A 23,059-nucleotide genomic window follows, 5' to 3' on the forward strand; every position below is an offset into this window, starting at 1 on the left:
TCTCTCTCTCTCTCTCTCTCTCTCTCTCTCTCTCTCTCTCTCTCTTGCTCGCTCCACTCTCCCTCTCTATTTTACTCTCACGCTCTCTCTCTCTCTCTCTCCCTCCCTTTATCTATCTATCTATTCATCTATATATCTATCTATCTTTCTCACACTTCACTTTTCTTTACACAACCAAGTCCGTTCCGCGTCTATCTCCCAACAGCCGTTACTACTACTCCTTCCAACTCTTTCGTTTACTCCCGTCCTACTCCCTCCTTTCTACCACTTTGCATTTGCCTCTCTCTCTCTCTCTCTCTCTCTCTCCCTCTCTCGCGAGTGAACGCGCACGCGTGCGCTCTCGCGCACTTTCTCTCTCTCTCTCTCTCTTTCTCTCTCTATCTTTCTCTCTCTCTCTTTCTGTCTGTCTGTCTTTCTCCCTCTCTCTATCTATCTATCTATTTATCTATCTATCTATCTATCTATCTTCGTCTAATACGCTCCAACGAACGCGGCCGATCGGATATACGATTCCGTCGACGCGATTGAGCTTCCGCGTTCGCGAGAACGTGGACAGAACACTGCCTTTCTCTCTCTTTCTTTTTCTTCTCTCTCTCTCTCTCTTTCTCTCTCTCTCTCTCTCTCTCTCTCTCTCTCTCTCGCTGTCTGTCTGTCTGTCTGTCTGTCTTTCTCCCTTTTTCTCTTTCTCTTTCTCTTGTAATCACGATCGTTACGTAGATCCATTTCTTTTTTCTCTTGTTTATTATTTTATTTTTCATTATTATTCTTATCGTTGTTGTTGTTGTAGTTGTTGTTGTCATTGTTGTCGTCCTTGTTGTTACTGTAATAGGATACATTTATTTTCTTTCGTGGTAATATCGTTCAATTAATAGAAGACTTTTAAATGATATTCTAACGATAGGAGACATTCACGTTTCGTTAATAAAATTTTTTAATCGACATGAGACGATTAAATAACGATTAAATAAAATAGTAAGAATAAATGTAGTGTTTATATTTAATAGTTCGACGAATCGTATAATCCATCGTAATGTATAATTCAAGGGATTACTAATGATACACGATTTTTATATACACTGTTGTCGTTGTTGTTATCGTTGGTAATTTTAATTACAATGATGGGATTGTACGATACGAAAGAATGAAGTTCCTTTTTTCAATCGTCTTTTTTATAATATCATAAAATTCGGATTTCGTCGATCATTCGTTTAGTTCACGTAAATGATTAATTAGTAAACGATTTATGATATCCTACGTTCCATTCTTTTCTTTTTTGTTTAATCGCTTCGATGCATTTTAATTGTGCAAGTGGAAAAAATACGAGACAGAAGAAAAAGGAAAGGAACATGCGACTCTACGCGTGTCCTCGTTTTCGACCATGAATCGACCTACTTCTTCTCGATACCCAGTTTCGATCGGTCGATCAGTGAAATTATCGATAACGGTATAGTTACGTACGATCATGATCGACAATTAAAAACGAAAGTGAAATGGTTAGTCGTATTAAAAAAAAAAAAAGAAAAAAGACAAGTAAACGAAAAAATGAACAAACGTAGAAATAAGTAACAAAAAAATTAGAATAAGAAAACATTGAAAAAAAAAAAAAAAAAAAAAAAGAATAATTTTGTAGATTCATCATTTCGAATAACCATGCGAACGAGTATTCGATCATATCGTATTATTCCTACTTTTTTTTTTTTCCTTTTTCCTTCTTTTCTTTTGCATCGAATATTCAAAGACTTTCTTTACATTCTGATATAATCCAATTTCGAAAATAAAGAGGCAAGTGAAAAATTTTCGATATAAACGAAACAGACGAATATTTCGCGCGACGTTTCCTTCTTCTTTCCTTTTCTTTTCCTTTTTTTTTCCTTTTTCTTTTTTTTTTCCATGTCCAATTAATTTGTACTAATAATTCAACGACTTTCACTAAATTCTATCAAATCTAATCTAAAGATAAAGGAATCCCAAATTTTTTTTAGATAAAATGGACGAATGTTAGATTATTCCTTGGTCGTGTTTTTTTTTTTCTTTTTTCTAGTCTGATTAATTTCTACAAACGTATTTCCAAGAACTTTCTCTCGTATTTTAGGAAACGTAGAAGAAATATTTCTCACGTGTTCACCATGAACCAACCATATCCACTTCCAAGGGATGATAATACGATAAAACGTAAATTGTTATGTTAAATTAATAATTGAGATATATATAAAAAAAGAAAAAAAAATATATATATAGAAATATTTATTAAAAACTTTTAGAATTATTCATTTTCGCATGTATTATACTTATGTCGTTGAAAAAAAAAAAAAAAAAAAACAAAAAAAAACAAAAAGAAGAAGAAAAAGAAAAAAGAATGAAGAAGAAAAAGAAGAATCTCTCGATAAAATTTATATAGTTTATATAATTTATATAATTTCATAGTATCTTAATCTTTAACATACACAAACACACATATATACTCACACATGTAATTGTCAAAATCTCTCGATAAAATTCATTCAATTCATATAAATTTACAGTATTTTCATTTTGGTATATATATATATAAGATATTTTTCATTATCTATATTTATTATATCATATATTTAATATATATATATATATATATATATATATATATGTATTTATAAAAATCTCTGTTTTTCCATGAAATTTCGTGTAGCTAAGAAGAAAGAAGGTAGTAACGAAAAATGAAGGTAATATTTCTTTCTCTCTCTTTCTCTCTCTCTCTCTCTCTCTCTCTTTCTTTCTTTTTCTATCTCTTTGTCTCTCTCTTTTGCGAAAGCCCGAAATGGTCCAAAACCGGTCCAGTACCGTATACGAGATACCACTCTCGCGAATGCGGAAACCGTTCGAAGTCGAGGCACAGCAAAGTCTCCGAAAGAATTTCTTTATCTTTTTTTTACTCTTCTCTCTCTCTCTCTCTCTCTCTCTCTCTCTCTCTCTCTCTCTTTCTCTATCTATCTCCCACTTCTTTCTTCTTCTCTCCTTTTTCAATCCTTATTATATGGCGTCACCTCGGTTCTTTGAAATTCTCACAAAGTCAAACCTTCTTTTCTTTTTTCTCTTTAAGAAAAAGTAAACTCAACCCCAACGCGATATCTACTAGCTCATGGGACGAGATTAATCTCAAATTCACAAATTTTTCTCTTCGTCGACTTTATCTTTTTTACGTGAGAATGATCTAAAAAAAAAAAAAAAAAAAGAATAGGAAAGAAAAGAAACGAAAAGAAAGAAAAAAGAACAATGATGGCGTACGCGATCGATAGATCCAATTGGCAAACTTGTATCAATAAACTATTTCATATTTTTTCAAAGTTTATCATTGCTATATTCATATCAAATGTATTATTAGTTTCATAGGTGATTGGTACGACGTTTTTATTACGTATTTGATCGATGGATCTAGCGTTATAACTATCATTAAAAATTTTTCGTATTTTCTTGTAATTAAGGCAAACTGAGAAATAAAAGTTTATACGTTGGGACGTTTGGTTACGTATTTTTCTTTCCACGTCGTATATATATATATATATGTACATATCACGAATTTGATCGATGGATCACGTAATAAAACTGTTATTAAATCGTATTTTATATTTATATATAAATCATATATTATATAATTAAAGAGTGTCACGAAATAATCTTTATCATCGAGATATCTATTTTCGTATTTTGAATTATAACGTTGATTAATATGACATTAGTATCATGAATATTTCATTGATCCATTAATTTGTAATAATCTAACGGAGTATTTCTCAATCACCGGCTTATGTCGTACGATTCAATACATTTGTTTTTATTTATATTACAATTGTATCTCGGCTTAAACGTTCGTAAAGTAAAATATAATTTGTAAAATATCCCACAACGGACATTAGTCGCGCTTGTGTATTAATTTGAAATAAAATAAACAAAAAAAGAAAAAAAAAAGAAAAGAAAAAGAAAAGAAAGAAACAAAAAGTTTCGTAAAAACGAGATATTCCTTTTTTGTTTCTCCAAGTCTCTTTCCGACGTAACATAGTAGCCAGACAATTTCACGGCTTATTAGAAATAAATTTTTTATTAATCCCTTTTGTTTCCTTTTCTTTTCTCTCTTTCCCTTTTTTAAAAAGCTTACAATGAAACAATCATTCTAAATTTGAAAATTGATTAGTATCACGACGTTTCTATGAACGATTTTATTCATTATTTTCTTATCGATCGGACACAATGAATTTTGATTCTTCTTTCTCTTTCTTTTTAAATTCTTTCTCCTTTGAAATCAAACGATTGTTATCGGTAATAAAATCCTACTTGATGTTTATAATTAATTTTCATCGTGTTGTCGAACGATCGATATTCTTTTCTCTGCTCTCTCTCTCTCTCTCTCTCTTTCTTTTTTTTTTGTTTCATTCATTATATTTTCTTTCGCATGTTTACCTTCTTATAAAGTGCAATATATAAGTACGGTCGCGTTAAAATGGACTCTCAACGTCGTAGTCGTTCCGGAGATGTGAATGCGGGCAAAAGGCAGTCGCTTGGTTTCTACGTAGGTAGGCAAAGGTTAAGCAAGAAACGGTGACGTCGATGTACGAAAGGAGAGGATCGAGCAACCTGTTGATCCCTGCGCTCCCTTTCACTCCTACTCTCTATCCTTTTGAGATGAAACGCGAAGAAGGATTTGATTATTATGTGGTATACGTCTTTAAAGTAAATAACATTTCATTCGTTGCTATTTATTTCCTTTCGTTAGCTCGTCGTTGATCGAAGAATTTTTCTATTAATCTTGTTTTCTTTTCTTCCTTCTTTTTTTTTTTTTTTTTTTTTTTTTTTTAATATTCTACGCAATACAAAATATACTATTAAGATTTTTCATTACTTTAAATAACGCGATATAGAGTTTTGATGAATAATTGAAATGAATGATAATACGAGAGAAAAGAATTGAAGGTTTCGAAATAAGTAAGTGATTTTAACAAAAAGTAAATAAATAAATAATAATAATAATAATAATAATAATAATAATAATAATAATAATAATAATAGTAATGCGAGAAGGTGTTCGACTTTGATCTCGTTTGATCAATTACATTAATTTATAGAAAATAGTTGTTAGTTAATTGCAAAGTTAATTGAAATATGTAATTAATTGAATATGGATATTTACTAATACGTTAAAGATTTATAAATATCTTAAATAGTTTAAAAATAATTTTACGTGCCAACTACTTGTCGTTATTAGACGATGGGTGGATCGATCGAATAAAAAAAAGATCGGAGGATAGAACAGATTGAAAATCAGAAGAATAGAAAAACAACGGGCGAGGTATACCCTCGAAAAGCATAGAAAAAAAAAAAAAAAAAAAAAGAAAAAAAGAAAAGAAAAAACAGAAAACTTGTAAATTACAGACGCGTATGTAAAAAAGGAAAAGTAGGCCGCGAACGTAGAAGTTAGAAAAAATATATAAAGAGGTAATGCAAATATCTGGCATAGAAAAAGAAAGAAAAAAAGAAACAAAAAAAAAAAAAAAAAAAAGAAAAAGAAAAAGTAGAAAAGAAAAGAGAAGGAAGAAAAAAAAAACGAAAACGAAAACGAAAATAAAAAGAAACGTGTCTAACGGCGTGTGTGCGATCGAAAAAAAGAGAAAAAAGAAGAAGAAAGAAAAAAAATGAGAATGAAGAAGAGTAGAAGAAGGAGGAGGAGAAGAAGGAGGAGGAGAAGGAGGGGGAGGAGGAGGACGAAGAGAGACCGGAATTCTTTCTAACGCAAGCGAGGAGGTCGAGGCAAAAGAAAGTGGTCCTATTTTGGTCTCCGTTCCGCTTTTCGCGTTCGTACTCAACTTGAAAAGTTGATTCAACTGGTGGTAACTCTTGTGAGTTACCAGGCAAGAACAACCTCTTAGTATGTAAACTCGAACAGATACACATACACACACACACACAGAGAGAGAGAGAGAGAGAGAGAGAGAGAGAGAGAGACACATACACTTGGAAAAAGTTACAACGTTGTAAAATATTGTGAAAAAGAAAGAGAGAATAAAAGGAAAAGAGAGAGAAAGAAAAGGATAGAAGATAGGAATAGAATGAGAGAGAGAGAGAGAGAGAGAGAGAGAGAGAGAGAGAAATTAACAAAATAAAAAAGAATTAAAAAAAAAATAAAAGATAAAAGAAAGAGAAACAGAACGTAGCCAAGCGATTCTGTAATCGCGCAACACGAAGTCAAAAGGAGGGCCCAACATTTCACCGGCCAGGAGAAAGTTCGTTGCCGAAAGTGGTTTGGCCTGGTCCAAGAGCTGACCAAGAAAAAGAAAAAGAAAGGAAGGAAAAAAAAAAAAAAAAATACTGAAAAAAGAGAAGAGGAACAGAAAAATATTCGTTCCCTGACGTAGGTACCTTTATTACCCGTAAGTTGTTTCTTTATTCTTTATTCGTGATTTCTTTTAGAAAATCGTTCGTTCACGTTAACTAAAGTAAAATTTTGCGGTTTCTTTTCCTTTTTTTTTTTTTTATTAATCTTCTTTCCTTCATTTCTTTTTTTTTGGGGGGGGGGGAGTGGCATATTTTTTTTACGTATATTTTATATATATAAATATGTATGTTATATGTTATATATATATATATACATTTTTTTCCGAATAAAAAGAAAAAAGAAATAGCAGAGATAGATAGATATTCGCTTAAAATTTAATTAAAGATAATCGAATAATACGAAAAACGATATCATCGAGCCCATTAAAATCGAACGATCGATCGAAAATCTTTAAGTAATCTTTCATTTAGAAATTGACATATAAAAATATTTTACCATCGATCTACGACACATACATACATACATACATACATACATACATACATATATATATATATATATATATATATATATATATATATATATTCAATCGTGTTCACGTTCACAGGAGTCAAATAACTAAGTTGATAATCGATTCGAGGGTTGGTTAACAAGATATGAAACATTAACGAGGCACTAACTGATATATAAATCGTCGAACAATTTATCGAATGTGTTTTATGTATGTGCCTTATAGTTGGTATATAGGAAATGCCTAAACGAATCTCCATTAAATCTTTAAGGCGGCTCGTACAGAAGTTCATTTTCATTATTCAGTGATCGTTCGCGAGAGATAAGAAACTGAACGAGAGACGGAGACAGAGATAGAGGCAAAGAGAATGAGAGAGAGAGAGAGAGAGAGAGAGAGAGAGAGAGAGAGAGAGAGAGAGAAAGAGAAAGAAAGAGAGAAAGAGAGAGAAAGAGAGAAGGTGAGTGTATAAGCACGGAGTGATTTTTTTCATCTCGCTAAACGTGAGCCGCTCGTTTGCTAACTCGAAGAGTCAAGAAAACAGGGAGAGAACGTGTTCACGGAAGAGTTTCAGCAGCACACGAACAAGAAGAACAAGAAGAAAAAAAAAAGAAAAAAAAAAGATAAAGAAAAAGAAGAAGAAGAGGATGAGGAGAAAGAGGAGAAACTCGCATAGGAGCAATCAATTCGGAACGATAATGAGTATATGCTTTTGTATTGGTATATATGTAGACATGTATGCGTTTCCAAACTCACGCGAGAGGATTCTCTAATTCGAATTTAATAGAAATTAATCTCAAACAAGTTATCTTTAATCTTGTTTCTCTTCTTTTCATTTTTCTCCCTTCTTTCATGTTCTTCTTTTTCTTTTCTTTGTTTATTTTTTTGGTTCGTTGTGTGGTTGTTGTTTTTTTCTTTTCTTTTCTTTTTTTTTTTTTTTTTTCATCTTTGACTCTGACTCTTTCTCTCTTTTTCTTTCTTCTAAATATTTCTTCTAAATATTAAGAATGAAATATGGCAAATTCCGAATTATTTTTTTCTAATAAACAGATTTATATGTTTATATATATATATATATATATATATATATATATATATATATTCTTGTTTTCTTCTTTTTTTCTCTTAGGCATTTGAATTCTTGTTTGAATTCGATCGTCACTGTATGATTATAAGTTAATTTTAATTAAGAAGATATATAATGAGCGCACGAGTATCTTCTTTTTTTTATTTGCTTTTTTCTTCCTTTTTTTTTCTTTTTTATTCTTCTCCTTCCCTTTCTTCTTCTTCTTCTTCCTCTTCCTGATAGTCGCATTTACCGAAAGATCGTAATTAATAATCGTCAGATATTCTCAATATTGCAGTGACTACTAGCGGAAGTAGTAAATGGATAAATAATTAATTAGTCGATGGATGTGTACCCATCGTTTCTTTATCTGTTATATTATTAAAAAAATATATATACATATAATTTTTTAAGAAAATCTTTTAAGAATCTCACACAAAAAAAAAAAAAAAGAAAATAAAAAAAAAAATAATAAACGTGTATCCATAGATGTATAGAAAAAATTATTGTTCAAATCCTCATTGGTTGAGTTAAGATTAGATTCGATAAAATTAAAAAATTATAAAATTATATATATATATATATACACAAAAGATCTCTCTCTCTCTCTCTCTCTCTTTACTTTCATTCTACGAAAATGAAATTAGATCCGACAAAATTAGAAATTGTTTTGCTCGATGTAATTAATATATCTATAAATACCATTCATATAAATACCGATCGTTCATTCACATTAATATTTTTTTATCTTATCGTGTTATCGTTTTGTCTAAAGCTATATTTATCGATTCAACAATGGCACGTGCTCTCTCTCTCTCTCTCTCTCTCTCTTTCTTTTTCATTCTCAATATATAGTAGTTTCCAAAGAGAGAAGATGCTTCTCTTTTAAACGATCCGCTGACGGTGTAACAACACACGACTTGCTTTTGTAATCTATAATACGTTTATACATTCGCTTATTTCGTCGACATCTGTCAGTCAGCTGTTAATTACCACCTACTCTTATTCGTTCGTTCGTATTCGTTTATGATCGTGCGAACGAATAAACGTTTCTAAGTTTTATTTATTTCACCGATCGGTACAACGAAACTAACGTGACCAACTTCTTCTTCTTCTTCTTCTTCTTTTTCTTTTTTTTTCTTTCCCTCGTGGAAACGTGAAAACGAAAAAAAAAAAAAAAAAGAAAAAGAAAAGAAGAAACGATTTTATTTTCTCACACGTTAGATAATTCATAAAACGATATGACAAATATAGAACATCGGTTTTCGGGAGAGAAATAATTCCTTTTTTCTTTTTCTTTGTCCTTTTTACTTTTTTCTTTCTTTTTACTTAATCGTTAGAGAGATAATTTGATTGTTTTCGAGAGAAATAATTTTTGTTATTCATTAATCAAACGTCGAATGGAATAAACTTGGTTTTATTTCTCTATTCATTCATTCGTTCGTTCATTCATTCATTCATTCATTCATTCATTTATTTATTTATTTATTAAAAAACAAATGAAACGAATTATATCGTATCTGAAAGGATGCAGTTCTTCTATCTTCTGATTCATTATGAATATAAGGACTGTAATTATTTTCAAAAACAAAAAAGCGATTATCTTTTCTTTTTCTTACTTATAAAATAACGAACATAAAGAATTACGATCATCCTTGAATGAAGCGAATTTAAAAAAAGAAAAGAAAAAAAAAAAAATATATTTTTTTTCTTTTTTCTAAATCTTTTTCCCCTTCAATTCTATTCATTACCAATATGCAAAATATTTTTACATAACGTTACTACACATACGTTGCCGTTTATCTATTGATATTAAAATTATTGAAAAGTAATAGAGATATTCCGTTACGTCGATCATGATCAATCGCGTAACGATCGATTAAAACGTTATGGAAATTTAGATTCGAGATATGTCTAACACATATAAAGAGTAATTACAGAGCACGCATTCGATTTCTGATTGTAATTAGTTTGTTTGCTGAGAACGAGCTTTTCGATCGATCAGTAAAAGTCGATCTTGCTTATCTTTAAGCATTTTTATTATTCCAGGTGTGGCACCACCTTCAACACGCCAACGTCATTTCAAGCAGGCAGGTTCTACATTTTTATTTTTTTATCATTACCTTTTCATTCCCGATTTTTCTATTTTTATTTCCTTTCTACGCGAATCTTAAATATATTAAATATGCTTAAAAAATACTATCTTTCTAAGACGATTAGCAAAGAGCAATCTTGTTCGTTGCTCGTTGTTAAATTTAACGAAGTTACATCAAAGTAGTGATCGAGCTAACGCAATTTAAAATAACGCTTTTATTTTTGACTCCAAGTTTCTTAAAACGAAAAAATTCTTCACGCTTTACGAATGCTGCTATATCGCAACTTTTTTTTTCCTTCGTTTCTTTTTTCTCTTGTCTTTTCATTATCGATTCAAAATAATTGACAATTTTCGTTTATGTAATAATTTCGTCTTATAGAACAAATTACGTATACGTGAGTGCGCCTGTAAAAAATTTTTAATCGAGTAACAAAATTTTCTATACATACATACATATATATGTGTGTGTGTGTGTGTATTCGAAAAATGTTGATTTCCTCTTTCTTCTTCTTTCGTTTAATTTCAATTTTAATTATTCAAAAAAGAAGAAGAAGAAGAAGAAGAAAGAAAAAAGAAATCAGGAACTATTCACGATTCTCGAGAAAGCAAAAGAAATCATAACGAGGTGAAAGATATAAATAATCGAGTGGAGACGATCGTGAGATCCTTGTATTTTTTTGTTTGTTTTTCCTTTCTCTCCTTCTTCTCCTTCTTCTTCTTCTTCTTTTCTTTTTTTTTTTTTTTTTCTTTCTTTACAAACGACGAACGAGCATTGTGCGTTAAATTACGGCATCGTTACGAGCAATTATGTCGGCGCAATGTTTTCCGTCACGTTAAAGCCACCTGTTTCTCTTACCGTTCATTTCGAATGGTGGATAATTCTTCACCGATATTGCAAGTAATAAGATAAATATTAAAAGATGAAATAAAGAAAAAAGAAAGAAAAAAAAAGTCAAGCCTCGATTATTATTTGTATGTACATACGTATATATATATATATATATATATATATATATATATATATATATATATAAACGTATATATGAGTGTTACAATGTAACAAGCACAGAGTTTTCAATTTTGTTTGAGAAAAATTTACAAGAGAAGATAACAAAAGAAAAGAAATCGAAACGATTACAATTGAAAATAAAATAAAAAAAAAAAAAAGAAAAAAGAAAGAAAGAAAGAAAGAAAGAAGAGAAAAATAAATAAATAACGACAAAAATCTTAAGAATCTTTCGAGATTCTCTATCCAGAAAAATTTGCTATCGCATCGTAAAAAAAAGTTCCTAGATTTTTAATCTTGCAATATAAAAAGAGAAAGGAGAAATAACGAAGAGAACGGAATTAACTCGAAGAATTATCTCGAAAAAGTATAACTTATACGTATATAATATCATCTAGGAACTTTTGAGCCTGTCCTATATAAGATCAATGATATAAGATTACAATTTATAGATTTTTTTCGATCTTTTAAGTACGAGTCGTAAAAAAAAAAAAAAAAAAAAAAGAAAAAAAAGAAAAGATAAGAATTAAAACAAATGTTTTTTTTCTCTTTATACTTTACATATAAATAATAAAAAATTAATAAATAAAGATACGAAAGAGAGAGAGAGAGAGAGAGGGAGAGAACAAAAAAATTAATGATCTATAAGAATATAAAAGATCGTAATAAAAGTGAGATCATTTAATGATACAAATACAAACACAAACATACGCAGAGAGATATGCACGTATAAATTCATAGTAAAACACTGTTAGAATACTTTTATTTTTCTTTCTTTCTTTCTCTCTCTCTCTCTCTCTCTCTCTCTTTCTCTTTTTTTCCACGAAGATGATCCAAGACACGTTTTTCATGGTGACACACTGCGCAACGCATTCTCTCCCATCTAGTTTCACACTTTGTATTCTTCTCGTCGTTAGCGGATGATTAAGCAGCCTTCCATATAAAGAAATACTACCAGTTGGTGGCATTGCAACTATTCAAAGACACCTTGGATAACTCTTTATAAAATTAACACCTAGTATAAGTTATCTTCTTCGTTCTTTAGCATTCTTTTTATTATTATTCTTATCGTCAGTATTGATTATTAATATTATTATTATTTATTTATTTACTTATTGTTATTATTATGTATCGTTATTATACCGAATCGATCCATCGATCACCCCCGAAAAATTTCGTTAATTTCTCTCGGTCGATAAAACAGAAACGGAAAAGGACAAATCTTCTTTTTTTGTTCTTCTTGCGTTTTTCTTAAATAAAGTTAACACAATAGAATATTTTCCATAAATCAATTTCATCGGATGTTTATGAGAAACATGTATTATGGTGAGAGAAAAAAACAGAGAGAGAGAGAGAGAGAGAGAGAGAGAGAGAGAGAGAGAGAGAGAGAGAGAGAGAGAGAGAGAAATAAGTTAATAGTCATAGTTTGTTGGGTTTCGGAGAATCGAGATAAAATGGCGTAGGATGAAAGCAAGATCGATGACCGGGCTCGTTTTATTAATTACGCTCGTCGAAGGTTAACCACGTTGTTGGTGATGGTGATGGTGATGGCGATGGCGATGGTGATGGTGATGGTGATGGTGATGGTAAAAGTGGCGGTGTCTTTAACGATGGTATCACGATCACGAGTATAAGAGATTGTTGGTGTTAAGTTTAAAACTCGTAGGATGAGCATTTGTTAGTTGAAAATAAATGAAATTGTGAAGCTAATTAAAAAGGAGAATAAATTTAAACGGATATAGTTCTATACAGTTTTATAATATGCCTAATTTGGTCAATTATATCGCGTCTAACATGGTTATATTGTTAATAGTCTTATTTTATAATTATACGTAAGGATTTGTTCTTTCTTCTTCTTCTTCTACCTCCCTTCATTCCTCGTCGGTAGATAGAACAAAGAAAAAAACAAGACGAGAGAAAAAAGGAAATACAAGAATTAATGATTCAAAGAAGAATAGCCTGGGATTTTTATTTGTAGGGAAGTTGAAATAAGAGAGAAAAAAAAAAGAGATGAAAATACGAATCCTTAATAAACGCGAATCTATGTTGTATAATTACCGATGAGAATTTATTGTTCTGTTATTTCCTTATGCGTTCTTTTTCTTTTCTTCTTCCTTTTCCTCCCTCTCTCTCTCTCTCTCTCTCTCTCTGTGTGTGTGTATCTCTTATTTTGCGATAGAACGATCGGATTTTAATTGATAGATATGTTTTCCGTCGTTAAAAAGGAACGAAGAAAAAAAAAAAAAAAAGAAAAGAAAAGAAAGACGAAAAAAGAAAATTGAAAGAAAGAAAAAAGATGAAAGAAATAAAAAGAGAGATAAGTAAGAAAAATAAAATGTAATATATCCAAATTATTCGAATCGCACGAAGGTAACTTTAATTGCAAAGAAATGAAGTAGAAAAGGAAAAGAAAAGAAAAAAGAAAGAAGAAAAAGAGAAAAAGGAAAAAGAAAAATAACGAGCGAAGAAGAAACGACAAAGAAGAAAAGAAATAAATAAATAAAAGAAAAAAAAAGAGAAGAAAAGAAAAAAAAACCAAAAAAAAAAAAAAACAAAAAGAAAAACCAAAACAGAAAAAGTATGGACAGTTTGAATACGTTATATCGTAAAATAAATATCGTGCGAAGTATATCTTAAGTGCTTATTGTTAGATTGTTAGAATATTAGACGGGGGTGAGGGGGAAAGAGAGAGAGAGAGAGAGAGAGAAGGGATAGGAAGGGATAGGAGAAGGGATAGGAGAAGGGGGAGAGGGCATTGGACGATATCTGGTTTTACCTTCGATATCGTGCTCTTACATTTTATCTCTTAAGATGTGGCAATGGCGTGTTATGGGGCTAGCGTGCTCGACGCTATGGAAGGATAATCCCGTGCGGTCGACGTCTGGTTTCAAGTTTCGCGCTCTGAGGATATTACGACGAAGAGGAGGAGGAAAGAAGAGTCAGAAGAACTTTGAGTACGTTCGAGAAATGAAAGGAAACGTAATTACGATTTTTCTTTTCTCAGGAGTTTTCTATTCGGTTTGTCTTCTTCTTCTTTTTTTAAATATAAATTTTCAAGATTGATTTTCTTTGAATTTAAAAAGATTGATGGATGAGAATGATCGATAAATAATTTGTATCGAGGAGTGGGAACGAGTTGAGAATATTTGTGGGTTGTGATTTTGTTTTATTTTATTTTTTGTTTGTATTAAAACGATTTTATATGTATATATATATATATGTATATTTATATAAAAGTTATAATGTAATAAAGTTTTAATAATTATTTTTTTAATTACTTATAAATGTAAATAATAATCAATTTAAATAATATTTATAAGTTTATAAATTATATAAACTTACAAATATTATATATATCGTGTAAATATAAAAAATTACATAAAAATAAAAAAATAAAAAGAATGATAAGTTTATCGATTCGACCATTTAAAAAAAGAAAGTATCTATTCTAAATTTATCTACATACACACACACACACACACACACACATTTATATATTATATTGAAGGGGATGATCATATCAGCTGTTCATAAAATGTATAGAACAAAGACTTTCACTGGCAGACGCAAACCCATGTGAAATCGCATAAACTCTAGGTAGGAACCGACGATGATCAAGTTTTCCTTCATAACACGGTAATGAATCTCGATAAAGCATATGCCAACGGCAGACGCAAGCTTGTGCAAACATATCCGTCGATTGAAAGCGACGATGATCGTAGCGACGGGGGTAGGTTAAATAAAACGTGTTTCACTCGACTAGGATGTCCGGGAACGAAGAATTCATTCTTCTTTTATTTTTTTCACTTTTTACGCGTCGACGATCACTTTCCCCGTTTCTCGAATAATAACAATCCCTAGGGAGATTATTCTTAAAAGTGTATCGGGTTAAAACGGGCTCTTTTGTTTAGACGTAAAAATAAAATAAGGCGAAATAATTTGTTTTATCTTCTTTTCTCTCTCTCTCTCTCTCTCTTCTTTTTTTTTTTTTCATTTTCTCCTTTTGTTTTGTACTTTCTCTTTCTCTTTCGCTTTACGCAATTTTCTTTTTACTAGTTATTCGAATGTATCAAAAAGAAAAATAGAACATCGACAATAGGATAAAAATAAGATTGGGTTTATTAATAATTTCTTTTCACTGAAATAACGGATATAGAACGTGATTTATTGTTAGATCGAAATATTACGAAAATATCGTTTATTCCAAGTTGGACGATTCGTTCGTTTAACTTTATTAATAAAACGTTGTTTCGCTTTATCGATAATATATTCGATATAATATATTGATTAATTAATAAAGTAATAAATTAATGAAAATTGTATCTGAGATACGGACAAACTGGTTGATTCAAAAAGAAAAAAAAAAAGAAAAAAGACAAAACAAATAAACAAAAACAAATTTCTAATATTTTAATCAGCAGATCTATTTCCATTTACGCTATTTCCATACGTACACACGCACATTCTTATCTTACTTTCTTATAATTTATATTTGTAAATAAAGTCATTTTCTTTGTAAAATCAAAGATACTAATGATCGATATTACGAAAAGAAAGTTAGACGTACCGAGATTCTGACGATGAAAAAGATTAACTCGGCATTGGCGACGCCATGGCGTCGAAAATATACTACTAACGAATGTTCTAAGTAAGTAGTACGTAATCGCGATTAAGAAAAGCGCGAGCAACGCGGAAAAAGATATGCTTAAGTATACCAACGCGAATACTATCGTTTATCTCGATCGAAAGTGGCTCGTATACCGCGAAAGGACTTTGCCGACTCGTAATCCGAATCCGGAAATAAAAACGGGACTTGTTACGAATTAAACTGACTGCTTGTTCCGTGATACCAATTGAAATCACTTCAATGATTTCCGGTGATCTATAATAGATCGATTGATCGATCGATCGATTGATCGTTCAAACGATTGCGAATGATTTTCGATCGATTAAAAAATGATATCCTATAAAATATTTAATCGGACATTTCTTATGATTTATAGATCGGGATCTTATCATAAATATTTTTGGTGATCGATTAGAATAATCTTCGATTAATTAATTAGTATCTATTTATACAGAAACCGATGAAATTCTATAATTTATTATATATATATATATATATATATATATATATGTATATTAATGGACATTTTTTTTCTAACGATCTATCGATCAGGATCTAAATTTACTTCCTCTTTCTCTCTCTTTCACACGCACACATATAGATATATGTAATAAATGTATATAAACATATGGCAGGGCGCGCGTAATTCTCTTCTTTTCTCTAACTCAAATTTCTTTAATTAAATTAATGTTTATATAATAATAAACACAAAAACATATATATCTTTCTTAAGTATGACAATAAAAAAAAATCTTTTACGCATCTAACAATCGTAATTTTTTTATATAACCAAGATAGATCATTATTACGAGGTATTATTAAAACTTTTTTTTTCATTTTTTCATTTTTTCATCTTTTTTTTTTTTTTTTTTTTTTTTTAGAAAATTACACGTAAGATACTTGGAAAAATAAAAAAGATAACGTCCTATCGTCTCTCATGCTAACACATTTCATTCTCAAAGATCACAAAGGAGAAGAGGAAGAAGAAAAAGATAAAATATAACGATAGGAAGAAAAGAAAAAAATAAATAAATGAAAAATAATGATATTAAAAAAATAAAATTATAATAATAATAAGAAAAAGATGAAAAGTCTAGTTATGGCTAAATAATCGAGATACTCTCGTCTTAAGGGGAATCGACTTATCGACGAGCCAATATTTATGAAGGCGAGCTTAGATTTCAGGAACGCGTCTGGATTGCGTCGTTTATACACTTACACGCAAACACATATTTAGACAAATACACACACACACACACACACATACACACGTGAGTACACACGTTCAGAGCACACAAGACTCACACAAAGATAATACGCATGCTACATCGAGATCTCGATGCACTTTGTGGCTATTGTAATGTGAGCAGGTACGAAGGCACGACAGGATATGACGTCACAAGGACGGTACATTCTCTCTCTCTCTCTCTCTCTCTCTTTCTTTTTCTATCTCTATCACACGTACACACACATACACACCCTTCTGACTTTTCTGCTTTTCTGCATTATGCAAAAACATCGAATGTGATTTATCAGAACGTTTGATACCAACACGATCATTCATCTACTTATTGTTAAATTTGTTGATAAAAACAAATTGTAAATATATACTGATATATATGTATGTTTAATTAATTATTATATATAATTATCATAGTATGATAATAGGTATATATAAAGATATATATCGATATATTATTGTTGTATTACGTTACAACATACTGTTGCGATAATCTTTCGTAAGATAATAATTAGCTTTGAAACGTAAATTTTATCTTCAATAATTTATTCTTTTCTTTCCTCTGACGAAAATCTAAAAGATGAATAATTTTATTAGGTTTTTGAAAAGTATATTTGTTTTTTTATATATATAAAATTGTTTGAAAGAAAAAGAAGAAATGGGAAAGAGAAAGGAAGAAGAAATGTAGAAGGGGGAAAGGAATAAAAGAGAAAAAAACGAAAAAGAGAAAAAAAAAAAAGAAAAAATTGTTTAAAGATGGCGTACAACTCGTCCTACTGTGCGTGTCTATTAGCTACTCTTTTACGAGTCGTGGGTTGGTTATCCTATCACGATGAAATACGTAACGTGTAATTAATAGCTTCGCGACTTATAAATTATTGACGATGAAACGTGTTGAATTAATGTGAATATTAATCGGATCTATACATTGCTCCTTGTCAACCTTCTTCCCCTCTCTTTCGTACGCGAGGGTTCACTCTTTTTCTCATTCCTTTTTAAGAAAGACAGAGACAGAGAGAGAGAGAGAGAGAGAGAGAGAAAGAGAGAGATAGAAAGAAAAAAAAAAGAAAAAGAGAGAAAGAGATAGAAAGAGAAAAATAAAGAGAGAGAGAGAGAGAGAGAAAGAATAGCATAAATAATTAATAATTATGATTTTACGTTTATAATATATAAAATCACGAAAACGAAATAATTAATATGTTCAACGTCATTATTCTTTGATTAAGTTATTATTATTATTATCATTTATTATTATTATTATTATTATTATTATTATTATTATTATTATTATTATTAATAACAGTAGTAACTTAGCTTGATGATAATTTATTTACTCATTTATTCTTTTAATGGGATTATCCTTTTAATTAAGATTAATTAAGATGCTGTTTTTATTATTTAATTTATTATTACTTTTCTTTAATTATTATTACTTTTTCTAATTCGATTAATTTTTTCTTCTCTCTTTTCTTCTTTCCTAATTCTTTTCTTTTAATTTTTTCTATTAGATTTAATTTTTGATATCTTCTCGCGCGCGTTCGTTAAAATCTTAAATGATTATTTGATCGAGACTATGTCTTTATCGAGACTTGCGTAACGAATATAGTATTTAGTACTCTAATTACACTAAACTATGTACTCTAGATTCTAAGCTTAATATCTATCCGTCTAATTCTACTCATCTCGAATTCGTTCTGACAAGAAATTTAAAAATTCAACATTTATTTGTATGTATATGTATATGTATATATATATATATATTTCTTTTTTCTTTCTCTTCATAAATTTTGTGTCAGAACGAAATTAAAAAAAAGAAAAGAAAGAAGAAAATACAACAACAAGCGAAGAAACCAGAATCGCGTGGGCTCACGAAAAGCGTGAGTTGAAAAAGACCAATGGAGAAAATAAATAAATAAATAAATAAATAAATAAGTAAGTAAAAATAAAAATTGAAAAAAATGAACGAAAAAGAAACGAAAAAGAATCCCAAACATGCAATCAGAAAAACAAAATTCCTATGGATCGACAAAAAAATTTGAAAATTTTTTTATTATCTTTTTATTATTCTCTTCTTCTTTTCGTTAATAAATTTCGTTTTAGAATAAAATCGAAATTGAAATTACAAGAAGGAAAAAAGAAAAAAGAAGATAAAAAAAAGAGAGAGAGAGAGAGAGAGAGAGAAAGAAAAGAAACAACAACGATTGAAGAAATATCAAAAAATCGTCTCGACTCGCGAAAAGCGTGAGTCCTTGATAAAAATCAACCAGAAACGTAAGAAATTCCATGGTGCAACATGGAGTAAAAATTTGGCGTAATTCTCGATGAAAATAAAAACCGGAAGAAGAGAAGAGAAGAGAAGAAAAGAGAAGAGAATAAGTAAAGGGATGCAGGAAAAAAAAAAGAACAGAAAGAAAGAAAGAAAGAGAAAAAAAAAGAAAAAAAGAAAGAAAGAAAGAAAGAAAGAAAGAAAGAGAAAAAAAGAAAGAAAGAAAGAATGAACCTTTCGATGATCACTTACCCTTTAGAGAGGATGTTATCATGGGGTCACCTGAAAATGATACAGTTACAGTACTTCGTGAAAGCCCATGTATGTAATTGCATATCTACGTGTCTATGTATGTATTTATGTATGTATATGTATATATGTACATAGATATATAAATAAAAAAAGCAAAAAAAAAAAAAAAAAAAAAAGAAATGGAAAAGAAATCGTGACGCACACACACGAGCACGTACGCGCACACACACACACACGAATAATTATACACACTTTACTCCGAGATTATCACATTAAAAGAAGAAAAAAAAAAAAGAAAGAAAAAAAAAGGAAGAAAAAAAAAAGTAAGAGAGAAAGAGAGAGGAAAACAAAAAGAGAAAGAGTAAGGAATGTGAATATGCATGAATAATAGACAAAGATAGACAGATAGATAGATAGACAGTTAGACAGATAGATAGCTAGCTAGCTAGATAGATAGATAGATAGATAGATAGATAGAGATATAAACGAACGAAGATAATAGAAGATAGAATACCCTGATCGAACGAAGAGATCGGATAGATCACGAATTATTATCGATCGGATTTCTCTTTAATTAGTTAATCGCAGATTAGATAAGTACCTAAGTCGTATTTGTTCGAAGGAAGGAAGCGAAACAGAGAGAGAGAGAGAGAGAGAGAGAGAGAGAGAGAGAGAGAGAGAGAGGGAGAGAGAGAGAGAGAGAATTAAAAATATAGAAAGATAGAAAGAGAGAGATACTGTTTTGAATTTGTAAAAATCGTAGATTTACCTATATCGTTTGATCGAAAGATAAAAGAGAATTTGATAGAGAGGGGACGATTTTCTTCGTATGAAAAAAGAGAGAGAGAAAGAGAGATAGATACATAGACGCACGTATATACAGAGAGAGAGAGAGAGAGAGAGAAAGATAAAAAAAATCCTTGAAGAGATCTCTCTCTCTCGAAGCGTGGGCCTGAACGAACGGGCTAGCTCGCTCGTAGTCTGGGCAGGGCCTGCCTCCTTGTGTTGTGGGGTCAGGGATCACAACATTGCACAGAAAAGAAGAGGAAAATGTTCCTCCCGCGAGAGATACTTTATCTTCTCGCATAATGCGCAAGTGGGAGGCTGCGAGTACGCCAAGCATGTTGTTCTCTCTTTCTCTCTTCTCTTTCCTTCTTTCTTTCTTTCTTTCTTTCTCTCTCTGTCTCTCTCTCTCTCTCTCTCTCTCTCTCTTTCTCTCTCTCTCTCTCTCTTTCTCTCTGTCTGTCTTTCTTTCCATCCGTACGTCTATATGTCTATCTTTGTCTCTCTCTTTCTCTTTCTTAGCGAACACCTCCGCAAAAAAGGGACTCCCTTTGTGTCCCGATCCTTTCTACTCGTTTTCTTTCGTCCTCCTTCCTCTTTCTCCTCTTCTCCCTTCATCTTTCTCCTCTTCTTCCTCATCGTTCTTCTCCTTCTTCTCCTCCACCCCTTTATTGGGCTTTGTTTTAGCTTCGCATCCACCTCCAGAGGTATACGATTCGTTTCGTATCGTACCGTACCGTACCCGATCTTCTTCGAGTTTCATTCATCCGAGGATAGGTATTAACAATACACCTTTCAGATTTACGATCTAACATAGATAAGTGAGCCGTCTAAAACGAAGGAACTATTGTTTTGTATTTTGTATCAATTAGTAATACGGATTAATATGTTCATTTTCATGTTAAATATCTTTATAATGGTTATACGTATAAAGGGTCATACGTATGTATAGTTTTCTTTCGATTAAAGATAAATATATATGGGTATGTATGTATATTTTTTTTATCTTATAATGATATACGTATATAATAATGATATATATATATTATATATTTTTTATATATATTCTATATCCATTTATATATATATATATATATGAAACAATGTAAATAAATATTAAAAAGATGAAAGATTCGAAGCATCTGCGTATTCACGATAACATTTTATACGCGCAAGTGCAACAACGATACGCACGTGCATATGCACTTGCAAAAAAAGGAAAATAATGCGCGTGACACGTGCAATTAAGTACTCACGATCAAAAAAAAAAAAGAAAAAAGAAAAAAAGAAAAAAAAATCGCTCCCGGATCATCTTTCTTGAATCATCCATGCCTTCATATTTTTTTTTTTTCAACCAACGAAGAAAAAAGAAAATTAAAAAGAAATAAATACGACTTGTTACAGTTAGCGTTGCCATAGTTTGCCAGACATATTCTTTTTCCCCTTCAAAAATGTCACACTTTGTCAGAAAAATAATCATTTTTTCGAATATTTTCACACCCTAATACTCTTCCTTTCTTTCTTGATTTAATATTGTGAAAAAACGATGCTTCCGTTAAAAAAGAAAAAAAATCACACCGATGAAGCGTGAAATTTCATATATATAAAAAAAAAAAAAAAGAAAAAAAAAAGAAAGAAAAGTAAAGAGAAAGAAAGGAAAAGAAGAAGAAGAATGAAAAAGAAAACAATTGGTGGAAAAAATTCTTTCGATAGTCGGACGAGAAATCGCAAGGTAAATAAAATAGTTGCAACAATAAAATAAATGAAAACGTTCATTATACTTTTGACGATATTTATGCTTTTCGATTCAAATGTCCCACCCTATATATTTATATACGTATATACTTGTGTATGTACATATGTGACAGGATCGCGTGCATCCTTCTTCGATGTCCTCGTGGACGCGAGCGCATTGACAAATCATGGCGTTCTTGAAGTCTAACACATCCTCTTATCTCGATCTTTGCACGCAAAGCTAAGCCGACTTCTTCTTCTTCTCCGCTATTTTTTTATTTTTATTTTTATTTTTTCTTTATGTTCCTGTTCCTCTTCTTTCTTTTTATATATATCTATCTATATATTCTAATTTTTCATTAATTTACTTTTATTCAATTTTCTAATCCTTTCCCTCGAGTTCCCTAATAACTTGCAGTAGCTTGTTATTCTTGTCGTTTTTATTACTCGTAATAATCGAAACATATTCTAATTATAATTAATAACAAGGTCGTAATATTCGTTTATCTCTCTAATCTCATATGATATTTTTCAATTCCTATTGCTGGTAAAAAATGAAAAAAGATGAAAGCAGAAAGAGAAAGAATGAACGGAAAAAAAGAAAAAAATAAAGAAAGAAAGAAAGAAAAAAAAAAAGCAAAGAAAAAAAGGAAAATGTTAACGAATTGATTAAAATTCTACGGTATATAAATTCATTGCTAAATGTTATGATTCAAATCGCGAAAGTTTAGCTTTCTCACGATCTAGTTTAATGAGAAAGAGAGAGAGAGAAAGAGAGAGAGAGAGAGAGAGAAATAAAAGGTAGGAAAAAGAAAAAAAGAAAGAAAAAAATAATATTAGAGAGAACTCGTATTCAATCAATAATCTAACATATATAGATTATGATCGAATATTACAGATCGACATTCGTACGATTAGAACTACAAATTAGATACCTTCAGGACATTGATGATGTAATAAATTTAAAGAAAAAGGGAAAAGAAAAGTAATAACAAGAAAGTTAATATTAGTTTAGTAAAGCGTTTGATTTATAGAAATTATATAGTTTGATTTAAATGTGCCGACAAAGGAATATTGGTTTGAATATTTTAGATATTCCAATGAAAAAAAAAAAAAATAAAAAAATAAAAGAGAGAGAGAGAGAGAGAGGAAAAGAGAAAAGTTTCATAGATTACAAAAAA

At 30.4% G+C, this 23,059-nt stretch overlaps 1 protein-coding gene across 7 annotated transcripts in view; it reads right to left on the reverse strand.

Annotated features, from left to right (window-relative positions):
- LOC122630879 (thyrotroph embryonic factor) overlaps window positions 1-23,059 on the reverse strand; it is a 91,811-nt gene that overhangs the window by 61,796 nt on the left and 6,956 nt on the right. For 6 of the 7 annotated variants that reach the window (XM_043815896.1, XM_043815893.1, XM_043815894.1 and 3 more), the window contains exon 2: window positions 19,362-19,391. The exons of the other annotated variant lie outside the window; for it this stretch is intronic. In XM_043815896.1, the coding sequence (XP_043671831.1) occupies window positions 19,362-19,391 (30 nt within the window). The remainder of the gene's footprint in view (window positions 1-19,361; window positions 19,392-23,059) is intronic. 7 annotated transcript variants of the gene reach the window in all.

The sequence above is a fragment of the Vespula pensylvanica genome, chromosome 8 (assembly GCF_014466175.1).
Source record: "Vespula pensylvanica isolate Volc-1 chromosome 8, ASM1446617v1, whole genome shotgun sequence".
Classification (NCBI taxonomy): Eukaryota; Metazoa; Arthropoda; class Insecta; order Hymenoptera; family Vespidae; genus Vespula; species Vespula pensylvanica.